A 14788-nucleotide genomic window follows, 5' to 3' on the forward strand; every position below is an offset into this window, starting at 1 on the left:
AGATATGCAATATTGATGATTGAAAATGTACTTTCTACCTTTAATATTTGTAGTTATGCTGATGATACTGTTTTGTATAGCTAGGGTGCTTTACTCAGAAGGAGTAACCTACTAGCCTACTCCTACTTGAGTAGTCTACTCAAATCGCCTGCCTGTGATATTTATGTTATATTTACATGTTTTTAATTCCGGACTGAATGCATAATGTACCTAATGATAACAAAATAAGATGTTTTATTTGGTCATGGTAGAAGTGAACCAACACGTATTTAGGATATTGGCACAACTCCGGGGACTCTAGTTGTTATTTTATTAGAATGTTTCTGCTCCACATCGAGGTACCGGTAAATCATTCGCTTACAAGTTGAATATGGAAGGTGCGATCTGACCAATAATTGCATTTTGGTTTTCACTCAGTTGTAACCAAAAGTGGCCTTTTATTCACTGCTAATCTCTAAATTAGGCTAATGGCTTGACCTGCATGAGAGGTAGTATTTTGCTTTAAGCCTTTTCAGCATTGATGCTGTTTAAAAAAAACACTCACGCCACCGTACAGCAGGAGCTAGGAGGACGTGCACGCCGCTGCTGGTTGTACATGGAAGTGATCCAAATCATGAGGGCTGGACTGGATCCAGGTGCAAAAAAAAAGAAAAAGCCTGGCAGGATCATTAAGAGGAGACACACACACACACACACACACACACACACACACACACACACACACACACACACACACACACACACACACACACACACACACACACTGAAACACAGTCAGAACAGAGCAAGAGCCGAGCAGAGCAGAGAAAGGCTCTCTCAAGATCGGTGCCAGACGCACGGAGGACTTTTGTTTTTGCGCGACCAGATCAACCTTTATAAAATAGATATATGTATATAACAATATTGAGAGTAAAATATAATTTACTCTGGTGTCAAGTGTGGGCTTTTTTAATTCTGTTTTTTACGCTTATTTGGAATATTAAAGTTGGATACTGTCACGACGCGCAGGTAGGGTACAGTTTGGAGAAATAAAGGCTAGGATCATATCACTTTGTGGAAGTTTTTATCCACAGTGAGTGGGCAATGTATATACGAATATTTTCTGATTTTTCCTTATCTTCTTTGCTTTCAGAAGTCATCCAAGATAAGTTCCCCCAAGGATTGTGTCTTTTCGACCGAGGAGCGCGCAGCAGCTGCTCGCCGCGCTTCAACAGCGAGAGATAGACTTGTCAGTGCGACTTTGTCCGGGCTGATTTTATTGTACTGAGCGGTCCCAGAAATGGTGGGGCACCTACATTTACAAGCGATGGATGATAGCCTGAAAGGAAAGAACCGAGAGGGACTCCTCGACAGTCCGGATTCGGGTCTGCCCCCCAGTCCCAGTCCGCCCTTCTGCTCCCTTTCTCCGGGTCTGATCGAGTCGCGCTCCGGCAGCTGCACGACGCCCGTGGAAAGCCATCATGGATTTTATAAAAAGGAAAGCAGAGAAGGCAAACTGGTGAGAGACTAATCGTTGCATTTATTCTCTGTTTTCAAACATATTTTGGGATCTGAAGCAGTGCTTCTGTTCTGCTTTATGTCCTGAATAATTTCGTCTTCAGTCACTTATTTGACAACCAGAACGAACGGATAAAAATATTAAAATAATGAAGCTGCCGTGAGAAAAACTGAAAATCTGAGAGCAGTTTAGTCTTAGCAAGAAACAGTTTAGGCTTCAAACCCACTCACACCACATCTGGAAGCTCTCTCTCTCTCTCTCTCTCTCTCTCTCTCTCTCTCTCTCTCTCTCTCTCTTTCTCTCTCTCTCTATCTCTCTCTCTCCTCTCTCTCTCTCTCTCTCCACTAAATTCCTCAGCTGCAAACTTTAGATGTTGCACTTGTGTTAAAGATGCCACAGAGTCCTTATAATGATGATAGAAAAGAAAAGATTCACTCTGCAGCATAACTGCTCGGTTTCAGAGGGGTCAGTGGGTTGATTAGGCACAGTTGAGTTTCCAAGCAGGGGTCCAGGGACTCCCAGGGGTCTTTGCCAGGATTCAGGGCCCCACTGCAGGCTTATTACAAGTGGACTTAATCAACCCAAGTTTGTAATGGTTGTTGGCATGTCTAAGAGTTCAGGTACATAAATATGAGCATGACTATTGTGACACGGTAATGGTGTTTGATTAACATGGGGACTGTTCAGCTCTGGGTTAGTCTCTATGGTGTGTCATTTCAGTCATATCGATTAGAAGACTGAGTCTCAGTGAAGTTATAATCAGCACTAAGCAGGACTTTCTACTATCTTTAAATAAGCCATCTGCTGCTGATCACTCTCTTGTCCTCCTTAGAAAAAGAAGTATGCTTAACTCTTAATTATTAGATCAGTAGACTAGACTGTATAGCCAAGTGAAGCAATGTTGATGTGTAACACCTTCTTCAAAGCGTTCGTATGTGTTTGACTAAACTTGTAAATATTTCATCAATAAAAGTGAGTACAGGCGGGATTGACTCCAGCCCCCAACAACACCAAACGAGAACAACTGTAGAGATAATGTAGCAATAACAAAGTGATGAAAGTCACTTATTAATCACCTTGTAATCCTTGCTGGAGCCTGTCTGAGTTGATGTTGTTGCATGATGGTCCTCATGTGTCTCGCTCAGTCTGTAAACATCAATATTAAAATTCCTCGATAAAAAAATGCTGAAATAAAAGTGCAGGAAGCAGAGAATCATTGGCTCGAAACAAATGATCGACCACAGCTCAGCAGCGAGATGCCAGGATCATAAAAGTATTGTTCAGCTCACTATGACAGTGGATGGGTAAACAAAGTAGAGCAAGACCACCAATCAACAAAGAAAAGTGCCACTGTTCTCAAATCCCACCACAGAAACGACTAATTTCAAACATAAAAATGAAGCATTTTGATCAATATATGGCTTTTCTTTTAAAACCAAATAGATTCTTTAATAATACCGTGTCAGAGTTAAAACTGCTCAATATCTCCATTCATTTGTGCAAAAAAACTTCCCATTAAATGGACCAAAGCAACCCAAGCCATTTATGGAGAGCATGACAAATCACAAAAATATAAATGATTCCACAGAAATGAATGCTAATGAATGCTGCTCCCAACCTTCTACCTTTCTTACCCTGCAGTGATTTTTGTGGCTCATGTCATAACGATGCTGATTTGAGTGAAAATAATTTCCAGGTCACTCCCATCTTCAAAGTCTTAAGAACATGTCTGCACAGGTCAGGGTGGTTTTTAAAGTGTCTGAAGGAGGCCTCAGAAATGCAGTGCTGCATCCTGGGAGTTGCGTGACATTTGGTGTGCTGAAGTCTGAGACAGAAAGAGGGAGAAGTCCTCTAATCCTCTGGAGGTTCAGAGAAGGAGGACTGCCCTCTTTGTGGTTTTCCCTTTTTAATGATCAGATCTGATAGAGGTTTGTGTTTCTAATCCTGTCTGTTTGCACGACAAGAGTCAAACTTTCCACCCTTTTTTGTTTTTTTAAAAGTTTGCTTGGTATATGTTTCTGTACATGTCTGTTTGCAGCGTGTGAGGGAAACCCTATATGTGATTATTTTAATCGCAAATATATTTTTGTTTTGTTTTTGTATGCCACCTAAGAACAATCCCCAGGGTCTATTTCTGGGGTGTGGGGACTTGTTAGGGCGGCTGTAGAATATTGCATAAGTGTTTGATGACCTCTCACTTCTAAATTAGACCTGGATAAAATGCTCAGACGCTCTGTCTGTTTTCAAACATGGGTAAAACTTATGCAGGATAATTTATCTAATATAAGCCTTAACATATCAAATAACAAGAGTGGTCAGATACATGAAAAATATGAGTGTGGTCATTTCATCTCGGGTGTTTCAGTGCTTTATAAGGTTGTTAACGTGTCCTGTTTAAGGATAACGGTCAAGTGTCAGTGGATTAGACAGGAGGATAGATCTCATGACTCTTCTTAAAATCTGCCTCTCTGGGTGATATTGATGCTGCAAAATTAATGTCCTTGCAAACTCAGGATGTTTAAATTCTGAGGCTTCACTTTGCAAACAGGCAGCAGTTGGAGGAGTTGTGTTTGTGTTGGCGTTCGTCTCGATAGCTCTGCATTGTGCTTTGTACACTGTGTGGGTCTCTCAGCTGCAGACTGTTTTTACAGGGCAGAAATGTGCTTCCAGGGGGGTAAAGCTTTGTGTGCACACCAGGGGATCCTAGAGGTGACCTGCCAGCAATTCACCAGTGTTTGCATTGCAGAAGTTGCCAGAATGCACTGTGAAGAAATACCGGTGATGCTCACCATGCCCGCACAATATCAGCAGGACAGACAACAACATATTTGTACAGTTTCTGCAGGACATGAAGAAGACACAGCAGAAAACCAACAGCCTGCAGATGAAGTGTTTAAGTCCTGTATGGTGAAACTAGCAGCTGTGAAAGTTCAACTCCACTGTGCTGATAGTGTGTGTCAATGATCAGGTTATAGGTAAGACGAGCCGCCATGCCCTTGGCCTGTTCTCGCTCGTTCCATGTAGTGGCATGTGCCTTCGACTGCGGCCAAACCACAGCATGTGACAGCCTCCTATGTGAAATGTGAGAGGGGCCGGAGCTGTGGACGGTGGGCCATTTGATTCACAGTGGCCAGTATGTGGAGACTAACGTGTAAACATCACGATCCATAGTGTTGGAAAGGTTTTTTTTTTCTATTGGTAGAGGTCTGTTTGTCAAAGATCAGGGGTGGGTACTTGGTAAACAAAATTGGTACATACAGTTTCTTCGGTGCTGATATTATCATGAATAAAACATATTGTATCTGCTGTCCGCACTGCTTCAAACTGACCCTCTGAATCCCCTGAATTCATACAAAGATCTGTTAGAGCTGAAACAAATAGTCAAAAAATAAATCAGTGATCAGAAAATGTGTTGCACAATGCAGATACAGCCCAATGAATAAACAGAATGGCTTTTTTTTCTAAATGCATTGAAAGAGAAAAGAATCAGCAGATTAATCAATTACGCAAAAAACCTGTATTCGTATCCCTCGGTCATATTAACAGGAGCCTCCGTCAAACAGCAGCGATATCACAAACACGTTCATGTTTTTGTTCTGATTCTATCTAATGTGACAAAGACTCAGCTTGTTTATGTGATTTGAATTATGTAGTATGTTCCCATAAGATCTTTGACCTCTTGGCAGAACTGAGTGCTAGACAGGAGCAACACAAAGATCCACTTCAAACATGAATTATAAGGTAGTTTAGTAAATCAAGATGCCCACACGTCAAAGTCCTCTGCACCTCTCTCCGTCTGGTCAAAACAGTTGTAAGATTATTTTCACAGGCAGGCAAAAAACACTCGGGTGACAGTCGAGAAATGTTGAGTCATTAGCTCTGCCAAACAAGTGGTTATGGTTTTTTACTTTGTCCAGCCATTAATCCTTCACCTATTCTTCTCGTCCTGTTAGGGGTTGTGGGGGTCTGGAGCTTACAGAAGTTGTCTTTGGATGAGACCTGGACAGGTCACAAGTCAACCACATGGCTGACATATAGCTAGTCACACCCACATTTACACCGATGAGAAATGTAGAGTGACTAATTGACCAAACAAGTATTTAGTTGGGTTGTGGTCGCAAGCCAGAGTACCCAGAGGGTTTACAGTGAACGCACAGAAGGAACATGCAAACTCCTCACAGGAGGGTTCTGCTCCAGCAACGAATTTGAACCAGGAACCTTTCTGCTGTCCAGCAACCTGTCTGCCTGGCTACCCTCCATTTAAATAATTTTACCTGAAAGGGATGAATTAAATGTAATTTACAATGCATCAACACTATTTACTTCAAAGTATTCATAACAGGAAACTTGTTACAGAAAGCATAACTAATGACTACTAAGTTGCCTTTTTTTTAACATCATCTTTTCTCAGTTTGGATACAGCTGCTCTGTAGACTCATATTTTAACAAGTGTGTTTTACTTTTCTGAAACTACTGTGGACCCAACATCTGTGTCTACACACACACTGATACTCCGGCTGTGAGGGTCACACGTCTCCAGCCGGCCTGTGCGGCAGTGAAACCTTGCAGGAGAGACATTTACCACCAACATGCCATTTAACTGGAACCACACAGCGTAGTTATTTAGATTAAAATGGAAGTGTTGCCCCCACTGCTGCATTTTTCTGTCTAATTGTTGTTGTAGAAATTACCATGCGAGTTCTGATGGGGAGCTGATCAAGGAGTGTGTTTTTCTGTCGCGGGAGGGGAGCGATCTGTTTTTCATTTGTGCTGCTGGCTCAGCTAGAACCTGTTAAAACACTTGCATTTTTATTTATTTTTTTTGCCTTTAACGGGAATTCCTTGAATGGACACGTTGGCACGCTGATTACGTACAGTTCAGCAGTTCATTGAGGTGTGTGTGAGATTGTGACTCTTGTGTTTCTTTTCTGCACAGCTGCCCTACCTGCTGCTGAACTCCACAGGGACAGACCCAAAGACTCGCATGCACCCTGTGTTCTTTGGAGAAAGCATTGAGGTCAACCCCAAACCAGAGCAGGAGATCAAGTAAGAGAACTTTGACATATAAAATGAAGAGTTTGTTTAGCGTGGCGCTTGTTTTGATTAATATTTTCTTGTCAACACTGCCCCCTAGTAGTACACTTTGGAAGTTTTCAAAGAGCTGCCACTTTCTTTTCTCCAGGTGCAACTCAGAGGTCAAGTACGACTCTGACAAGCATTACCGGGACCAGGTCTACTGTGCACCTGTTCCAACTGCGACTTCCTTCAGTGAGACAGTGGTTGCTGTGCGAGACTGCACCTGGAGGAGCTACAAGTCCCAAGTGTACCTGGAGCCACGGCAGAAGCCCATCAGCTACCGGACCACTACCATCATCTACCCGAAACACGCAAAGAACACTTACCGCACTACGCTGAACTACAATGCTACTGGGTCACGCCGCTGGTTTGTGTCCACGGTGCAACTGGAGTCAAGCGAGGATACAAGTCCCTGTATTATCTACACAGAGGACCTGTAGAGCCCAGACTAGAGACAGGATTTCCAGGTCTTCATCTTGCTTTTTTTTTTTTGGAAGACGAGAAACTTTGAAGGCCCGATTTGAAGGGGAAATACTTTAAATAACATCTGGATTCTCTACCCTGTTGATTACGGAGGAAACTCTAGTAACCCTTTAGTGATTCTTCACCTGAGTATATTTAGACTCTCTTCTGATGCAGTCTTTAAAAAGGGGAGGAGGTCCTCGGTCTGTTTCAACAGTTAATGTCTTATTTAAAACAAGAAGTGACAAATTGGTGGTCTTTGCTTTCCTTCCAGTTGGAGTGTGAGGGCAGAAACAGATGTTTTAATATGGAGAAAAGTCATTATAGTATGCGTTGTGGATTTAAGATGAGTCACACCAATGCAAAGCTTTCTAATGTGGCTTTATTGCACTTGTTTTCTGAATATCAGCAGTCCTCTCAGGGGACTCGACATTGCAGGAGATTATTTCAGTGCTGCATATGAAAAATTGGACCAAAGATAGTTTGAACAGTATTGCTTTTGGAACATCTCGACATACCGAGACACAACACTTTGAATCAAACATTTGACTGAGCTAAAATGCATTTTTCAATTCTTCCACAAGCAGAATAGTCTCCAGGATTAGGACTGGTGTTTAATCAAAAGGATGAAGCAAAATAAAAGATTGCATTGAAAGTGACTGAAAAAGAGAATCTTTTCTATCCTGTAAAAGTTTTCAACGTTTCAAATCTTAAAGGTTCAATGTGTTATAATTAGATCTATTTGTGAGCTGAATCATTATCTTTATATGTTTCCTTTGTGTATAATCAGTAGTTGTTTGTAATATTGTTCAAAGAAGCCTTGAATGAACTTTAAATTTAACAATGGTTTAAGTCACAACCTCCTATAGCCATTAGTGTCTCTCTCTCTAACATTGAATATTAAACTGGGTAAGATAAACTTAACTTATATTTAACACTTTGATTAAGAGACTGTTACATTTAAGGCTGTTCTTGTTCAGAGGGGTTGAAAAGCAACAATCAATGTAGTTTGGGTAATAAAAAAACAATCTATTCTTTTTATTTATTAAGAGTTAAGACATTCAGTTAATCTGCTTAATTGGGGCTTTGGGGGGACTTAATCCTCTGCAGTTAGAGGATGATGAAAACAGTTTTTTTTTTTTTGGGAGGGGGGGGGCTTTAATGATGACAATCTTTACTTTCTTTTTCAATCAGATGATGGAGCTGATCACATAAAAAAATGCCTGAAATTGTGGGAACTATCAGGGAAAAGTTGTTTTTACTTTTTAATACTTCTTTGTTGAACACAATTTTTATTGCAGTTGGATGGATTAGTTGTACAAGTATTTGATGACAATCTGTTTCAACTTCAAAATGATGTGAAAACTGTTCTGGAATAAGTTTGCACCAGCTGTATGTGAAGTCAAGTTCTCTTCAATGTCATTTCAATCAACAACAAGATGAGATGAGATTGTGTTCTGTTTGTGTTCAGTCTGTAATGCTACAAACTGTAAGACTAAGAATTTAGAGGTAGATACTTGAGATTATGAAGTGACAAGAAGGTGGTTACAACTATGGTAGAAAACAAACACAATCACAAATCACAAACACAAGACAAAAACAGACGAGGTGAAAACAAAGAACAATTTAGGTTGAAATAAACAGTTCAAGTGACACGTTGTCACGTAGCTACAGTTTGTGCATGGTAAAGATTAATCAATAGTTTCAGACTGTGAAGATAAAAGTTGATACACAAAACATAAGAAATGTTACAGCCAGTACAGACTCCATGAACTCATTACGTTTATGCTAAGCTATTTAGCATATCAATGTAGCAATTTCCTCCATAAATAAGACTTTAAGGAGGCAAACAATATATAAAACTGAAGTATCTGTTCTTCTTAATGTACTTTTTTTAATAACGAATAACGTGTTGGAGTTTAAGCTAAACGAGCTAACATCGTTTTTTTTTTGTTATATTTGTAGAACAAATTTTTCCTTTAACACACTTTACATTTAATATGTTTGCGAGCTAACATTAGCTTTGTCATTTGGTCTTGTCAGTGTAGCTAACACCTGCCAGTTATTAACAACAAATACTTATTCATTAGAGCCAATATCTATTCATCTCTGACTGGTCGTTTGGTTTGAACTTAGCTTGAAATTACAAATAGCTGGTGCAACTGATTGGTGAATTTGTTGTTTTCAAGTACCAACAGGTCATCACATCAGGCAGTTTCTACTTCAATGAATAACTGACTTGTAAAAAGGTGAGCAGTGAAACCTGAGTTCCCTGCTGAAGATGTAAAATGGATTTTTTATTGAACGTTTTCATGACTTTTAGTTGGGTCTCTCTTATGCACTCCCCAGACACTCCATGAGCTACAACTGTACCATTTCACATTTAAATTTAAAGAATTTAAACTGAAATACAAGCACTGCAGAGAAGGAATTCACAGCAGAGCAACTCACATCATTAAATTGTCCATTGGAACCTAATGAAGTAGTTGGAGATATATACCGTTTATATATAAGAAATATGATTACTAATCATGGCAAATATTGAAACTTTGGAATTTACCTCAAATTGTCTTAGATATGAGTTTTATTTCTTTACAAACGTGTTTCCTGACTTTCACTCTTGGTCTTGAGTTTGAGTTGGTGTTGTTTTTCAAGATTTTAAATGCCCTGCGGTGACACAAAGATGAGGTGATGCATCAGGACTGTAAGACAAGATGCTGTTTAAATGAGGGGAAATGTAAGTGAAGATTAAACAAGAGCAAGAAGGGAAAAGCGAGATCAGCTGCTTCCGAAGAACATTTGGAGTTAATTATTTGTTAGAAGGCTTTTAATGATAAAATGGTTACGTTCTGGGTGAAGTGATGGAGAAGGTGATGTTGAGAATTGTTGTGTTGATGGTTTGTGAGATGTCGGAAAGTGATGAGTGAAAGTTGATGGGTGTTTAAAATGTTGGTAGTTTTATGAAAGATACTTTGTGTTTCTGAACATTTTTGTAACTGTAAAATATTTTCCTCTTGTATATGTGGCATCGAGGCACTTCATAATTCTCTTTATATTTTTGTACGTCAATCATTGCTCCTGTTCTGATCCAAGGACATAATTTAAAAAGATGTATATCCTTATTAAATAAAAAAAAACAATTCCCAAACTCTAAGCTTCTGTGTTATGTGCATATTTTGTTTTATTTTGATGACAGGACATTTTCTTTTTCTTTTGAGCACAAGCTTATATTTTATTGTTTCAGAAAAAATGGGAAAGAGGAAGTTCTTCAGACATAGCAAGGACCTCTTTTCTTTGGTCTGTTCTTGTTATTTAAGCCAAAGCCAAGTTCAGATTTATTGAAACACAGTCCTGGAGGCACCCTCTGTGGTTTGGCCAAACTTTTGCGGTCCAATCAAAACACCTGATCAGTTTGCAGTTTACAAGCAAGAGAGAAGAAAACATGTCTATTAGGCACTTATACATCTTGTTTAAAAACAGCTAAGTAAGACCATTTAAAGGAAGAACACAGAGTACTTTTGGGGTTGGAAGTAGGGTTAAATTAAACTATGTAAATGTAGAAGAGAAGCCTAATTAAGTTCTTCTTATACTTTCATGTGTACTTTTTGTTTTTAAAAGGCAGAAATGTGTCTTTGACGTGCATGTGCATACATATGCAAAAACATCAAGTTTACATAAACACTGTTTATCCATTACTACTTTGGATAAGTATAGCGTTATATTATGTATGAGGTAGCAGGCTGACTCCAAAACCTTTAATGGCAATAGGGACAGTTTTTTATATATATTTTTTAAGGGGACTCCATTGTTTTGAAGGCAGACGTGGAAAGCAGTGATATAATGGATGAGTGTGGAACTATAAAATATTACTACTTGTACTTATGTGTTGAGAATGCCTTTTCATGAATATGGGTCATTCTGTTTGCAGCCCGTGTACTATGCTGCTTCATTTAACCACCATGTAAAAGCTTTGCCTGACGTAGTTTTAGGACGGATAATAATGGACCCTTTTTAAATGCATCTGCATTTAGGCATCTTATTTTGACCCTTCTGCTTTCCACGATTACATGCTGCAAAGAATCCAATTTGATCAAATACATGATAATACTGCCCCCTGGTGGTGCTTTACTTTCATTACTTTGAACCTGTTTTTTCCCAGGAGGATAAAATAACGTTTTTATAAATTTACAGACAAGAATAAATAAGACTCAGAGACTATGAATGGCAATAAGCTTTTTATTTAAACATTAAGGCAGTGTCTTTTTTGTTTTCATTTTTACACTGCTATCCACAAAGCTTGCTGGTGGGCATGTAGAATTAAACCATGTGAATATTTCTTTTTCTGTTTTTTTTTTTTTTTTTTTTTTTTTTAATCGTAATACCAACCTTAAAGCAAGCCACATAAATATTTACATCTCTTCAGTTTTATATACAATCCTTGCTATTATACAGTGGGTTACATTTAAAAAAAAAAAATCATTATGCACAAAATGGTTGAACAATGTTTACTGTTTATGTCAATCCCACCCTACCCCCCCGCCCATCTTTAGACAGTCCAGAGAACACGTCAGAAATCAAGGTTCACGTATTGAATGACTGTTTCTGATTGGTGACATGACGGAAATCAAAACAAGCTGTATGCACAAACACAAAATGATGCATGTTAAAATCTTATCAGTGTACTTTTAAAACAATGTACTCGTCTGTCATCGGTTTAGGGAGCAGCTGGATATGGCTTAGTTTGTTTAACGGTCACATTCTTCAATTTGATCATGGATTATTAAACACTAAGAGATCGATGGACAAACCTGGCTGTGCTTTTCCCTAACTGGATGAAATAACAAACCGCCTACAGGGGGATAAAATTCAGACCTAAAAGCGTTTTCTGCAGGTGTGGCATGCTTTATGATCAACGATAGGACAGGTTTGATGGAAGAGGGAGAGGAGGTAGTCGTATAACAGTCATGTTTGTGTTATGACAAAATTAACTACAGATAACAGAGGTTAGTCTTTATAAAACATGTTCTCAAACATTGTTTCAGACCGGTCATTGAGAGGACGAAACCTGTCCCAACCCGTTGCACAAAGTCAAACGTTAATCTGCAACATTAAAATAGAGAAAAAATTTAACACGTGCCCAAATGTTTGATCCGAAAACAAACAGAGAGAATATCTTCCCATTAACATCGTCTAACCAGAAGAAGAAATGTGCAAGATGTCTCAGTGGAGATAACATGAGATGCAGGCCCTGGTTACTGTGATACAGTATTAGTTTGTTTGAATTAGAAATCTAAACAGTTTAACTTTTAAAATCTAATGATTTGATAATGGGATGACAAAAATGCACATGACAAACTTTTTTTTTTAAAAAGTGGACGTTTTGTTTACTTGTTTTCAGATTTCCCTGCATGGATAGTTTTTGCCCCGTCATGAGGGGCTTGAACAAAAAAAAAAAAAAAAAAAGGTTGTGCATCACTTGATAACTTCAGTTCTGTATATGTAAGATAAATGGCACTTAACACTAGGACTATCTCATAATGTACAAAAACCTGCCTGAATAAGGAGTAAGGTCTTAGCTCCTTCCCGAGGCAGTAAGAGGTTAAAGTCGGAACGTCACAACGGTTCCTAGATGGGATTCCAGCAAGCTAGCTGAAGCCGATGTTGCTTTGGACCGAGAGTTATAGACCGATGGCTTTTTTTTTTTACGTCACCACTTTAATGCGAGTAGACTCCAAGTGCTGCTGTGGAGTTTGTAAGCAGCTTTAAGGTTGCTGTGCACCTGCTATTGTCGCTTTGAGCGAGGGAGCTGTAAAGAGCAAAATTAAACCGATAGGTGTGGTAGGATATCTCTGTGATGAGCTTTCTATTCTTAAATCCATTTTCTCACCTGCCCCAGGAAACACAGTCTTAAAAATGCCATTGTGAACAGATTGACAACTAAGTGCTTAATAAAACGGTTTCAACAAACACAGACATGGTTAATATAAAAACAGTGAGAAAGTGTCACTGGTTTCAGTGCCATCCATCTGGCAAATCATCTCTCCCCGCATGGACGCCTGAAGTCAACAGGTCTTCCCCGTTCCTCAGGACCCCTCCCTCCCCTAATATATGACATCAGCATGAACAGCATGTTTACCCTGTAAACCATGATATGACCCTCCCGCATAACAATCTCTGACCCCCGTCCGTTTCCCCCCAAAAAAGATACATCATTGCAGATAATAGACAACAAATGACACCATCAAAGGTTCACCATCAAAATGTACGACAGGTCTCAGCTCACGTTCCAAACACAGGACTGGACTGAATCGAAAAGAAATAACCAAAACACAAAAAAAAGGAAAACAGGATGTTAATTCTCCTCTCGTCCACTTGACTGAATTCTTGTAGTGTGAGCAGCGCGCAAGCCGCCTGCACCGGGAGTCCACTGTGAGGAAACATGAGAGGGTCCACCGCTGTGTTGGTCCGATCTGCGCTCGAAATCTCACTCGAGCCGTCGTCGGGTTCACGATCGGACCAACAACCCGACCTCAGAGCCCCCTACTTGCAAAGTGTCGGCACATTAGAGCGCTACACCTAAAAAGTGCAGGTCCATGTGTCTTTATTGTTAAGGCCAGTGAGGAAAAGTAGTAAAGTTAAAAAAAGAAAAAAAAAGAAAAAGAAAAAAGAAGTGATTTGTCCTTTAGAGTAGTTCTGGAGTGAATGCACAAGTGCTAACACACACTCGCGCACACACAGACTCACACCTTGAGCAGCAGTGTTCCAGCTCAGTGTTGTTGACATGATGCTTGCTTCATGCCTGACAGAGGAAATTCAGAGGAGTGGAATGGCGCAGAGAGGTTTGCAGGTGCCAGCAGGTGTGTGAGTGTACGTGTGTACGTGTGTGTGTGTGTGTGTGTGTGTGTGTGTGTGTGTGTGCGTGTGTGCGTGTGTGTACGTTGCTGCAGCAGCAATGAGTGGATTGACTGTTAGCAGGTCCTGTGGTACGGCAGATGTTCGGGTCACTCGCTGTCAGACAGGGTCTCATACTGAGACATGAGCAGAGGTTTTGGCTCCTCCTCCCAGGAGCGGCCCTGTCCAGGTGCTAACCCAGCTCCCTGGCCACCCGGCTGCCCCGAGGAAGGAGAGGGAGCGGACACTGTGCCGCTGGGGAAACGCATTATCAACGGGTTACACGGGAATGGGGTAGGAGTTGAACCTGCACAGAGCAGAGTGGAAGAAAGGTTTGATATGTCTTCACAGTTTGTCCTTATTTTGAACAACAACTTCGATACACAGATTCATCAAAAAGTGAAAAGGGGAAGTGAATCGAAGAGTCTGATAAAAAAAGGTTTCTTACCGGTGGACGAAGGCCGATCCTCCCACACACGGTTTGTGAGAGGAGTTCGTCTGTTGCAGTCTCCCTCAGAGTGGACAGAGGACACGGAGGACGGTCTCTCCCCCCCTGACAGGCCTGGTCCTGGAGATTTGGCCTTGCGTCCATTTGAGCGTCCGCTGCCCTTCGAGGACTTTCCCCCACCTGCAGACAGAGGAGTCGGAGGTTAAACCCACAGTGAAAAACACACCTGGTGGCTCAGTTTTAGAGCTGACGCAGAAAGAGGTCGAAGGACAGAAGAGTTACTTTAATGTTATGTGCAAACTCAGTGAAGGCAAATCATCCTCAGTATTTCATTTTTGAACTGTGTAATAAGTAAGTTTGACAGAGCTGTTAGAAAAGGCTTCAAAGACCACTTAGAGGCATATTTGCTAAAA

General features: G+C 40.3%; 2 protein-coding genes across 5 annotated transcripts in view; one reads left to right on the plus strand and one right to left on the minus strand.

Moving 5' to 3' along the window:
* The first annotated feature begins 740 nt into the window (after positions 1 to 740).
* Positions 741 to 13381, plus strand: rflna (refilin A). The gene is made up of 5 exons (XM_079353995.1): positions 741 to 1008; positions 1133 to 1498; positions 6435 to 6544; positions 6681 to 10559; positions 10597 to 13381. The coding sequence occupies exons 2-4, from the start codon at positions 1280 to 1282 to the stop codon at positions 7012 to 7014; spliced, it is 663 nt and encodes a 220-aa protein (XP_079210121.1). The 5' UTR covers positions 741 to 1008; positions 1133 to 1279; the 3' UTR covers positions 7015 to 10559; positions 10597 to 13381.
* ncor2 (nuclear receptor corepressor 2) overlaps positions 11257 to 14788 on the minus strand; it is an 89178-nt gene continuing 85646 nt past the window's right edge. For all 4 annotated transcript variants that reach the window (XM_079353782.1, XM_079353783.1, XM_079353784.1 and 1 more), the window contains 2 exons: positions 14376 to 14555; positions 11257 to 14234 (listed from right to left, as the gene is read on the minus strand). In XM_079353782.1, the coding sequence (XP_079209908.1) occupies positions 14038 to 14234; positions 14376 to 14555 (377 nt within the window). In that variant the 3' untranslated portion in view covers positions 11257 to 14037. The remainder of the gene's footprint in view (positions 14235 to 14375; positions 14556 to 14788) is intronic.

This window comes from Symphodus melops (genome assembly GCF_947650265.1).
Source record: "Symphodus melops genome assembly, chromosome: 1".
NCBI classification, from domain to species: domain Eukaryota; kingdom Metazoa; phylum Chordata; class Actinopteri; order Labriformes; family Labridae; genus Symphodus; species Symphodus melops.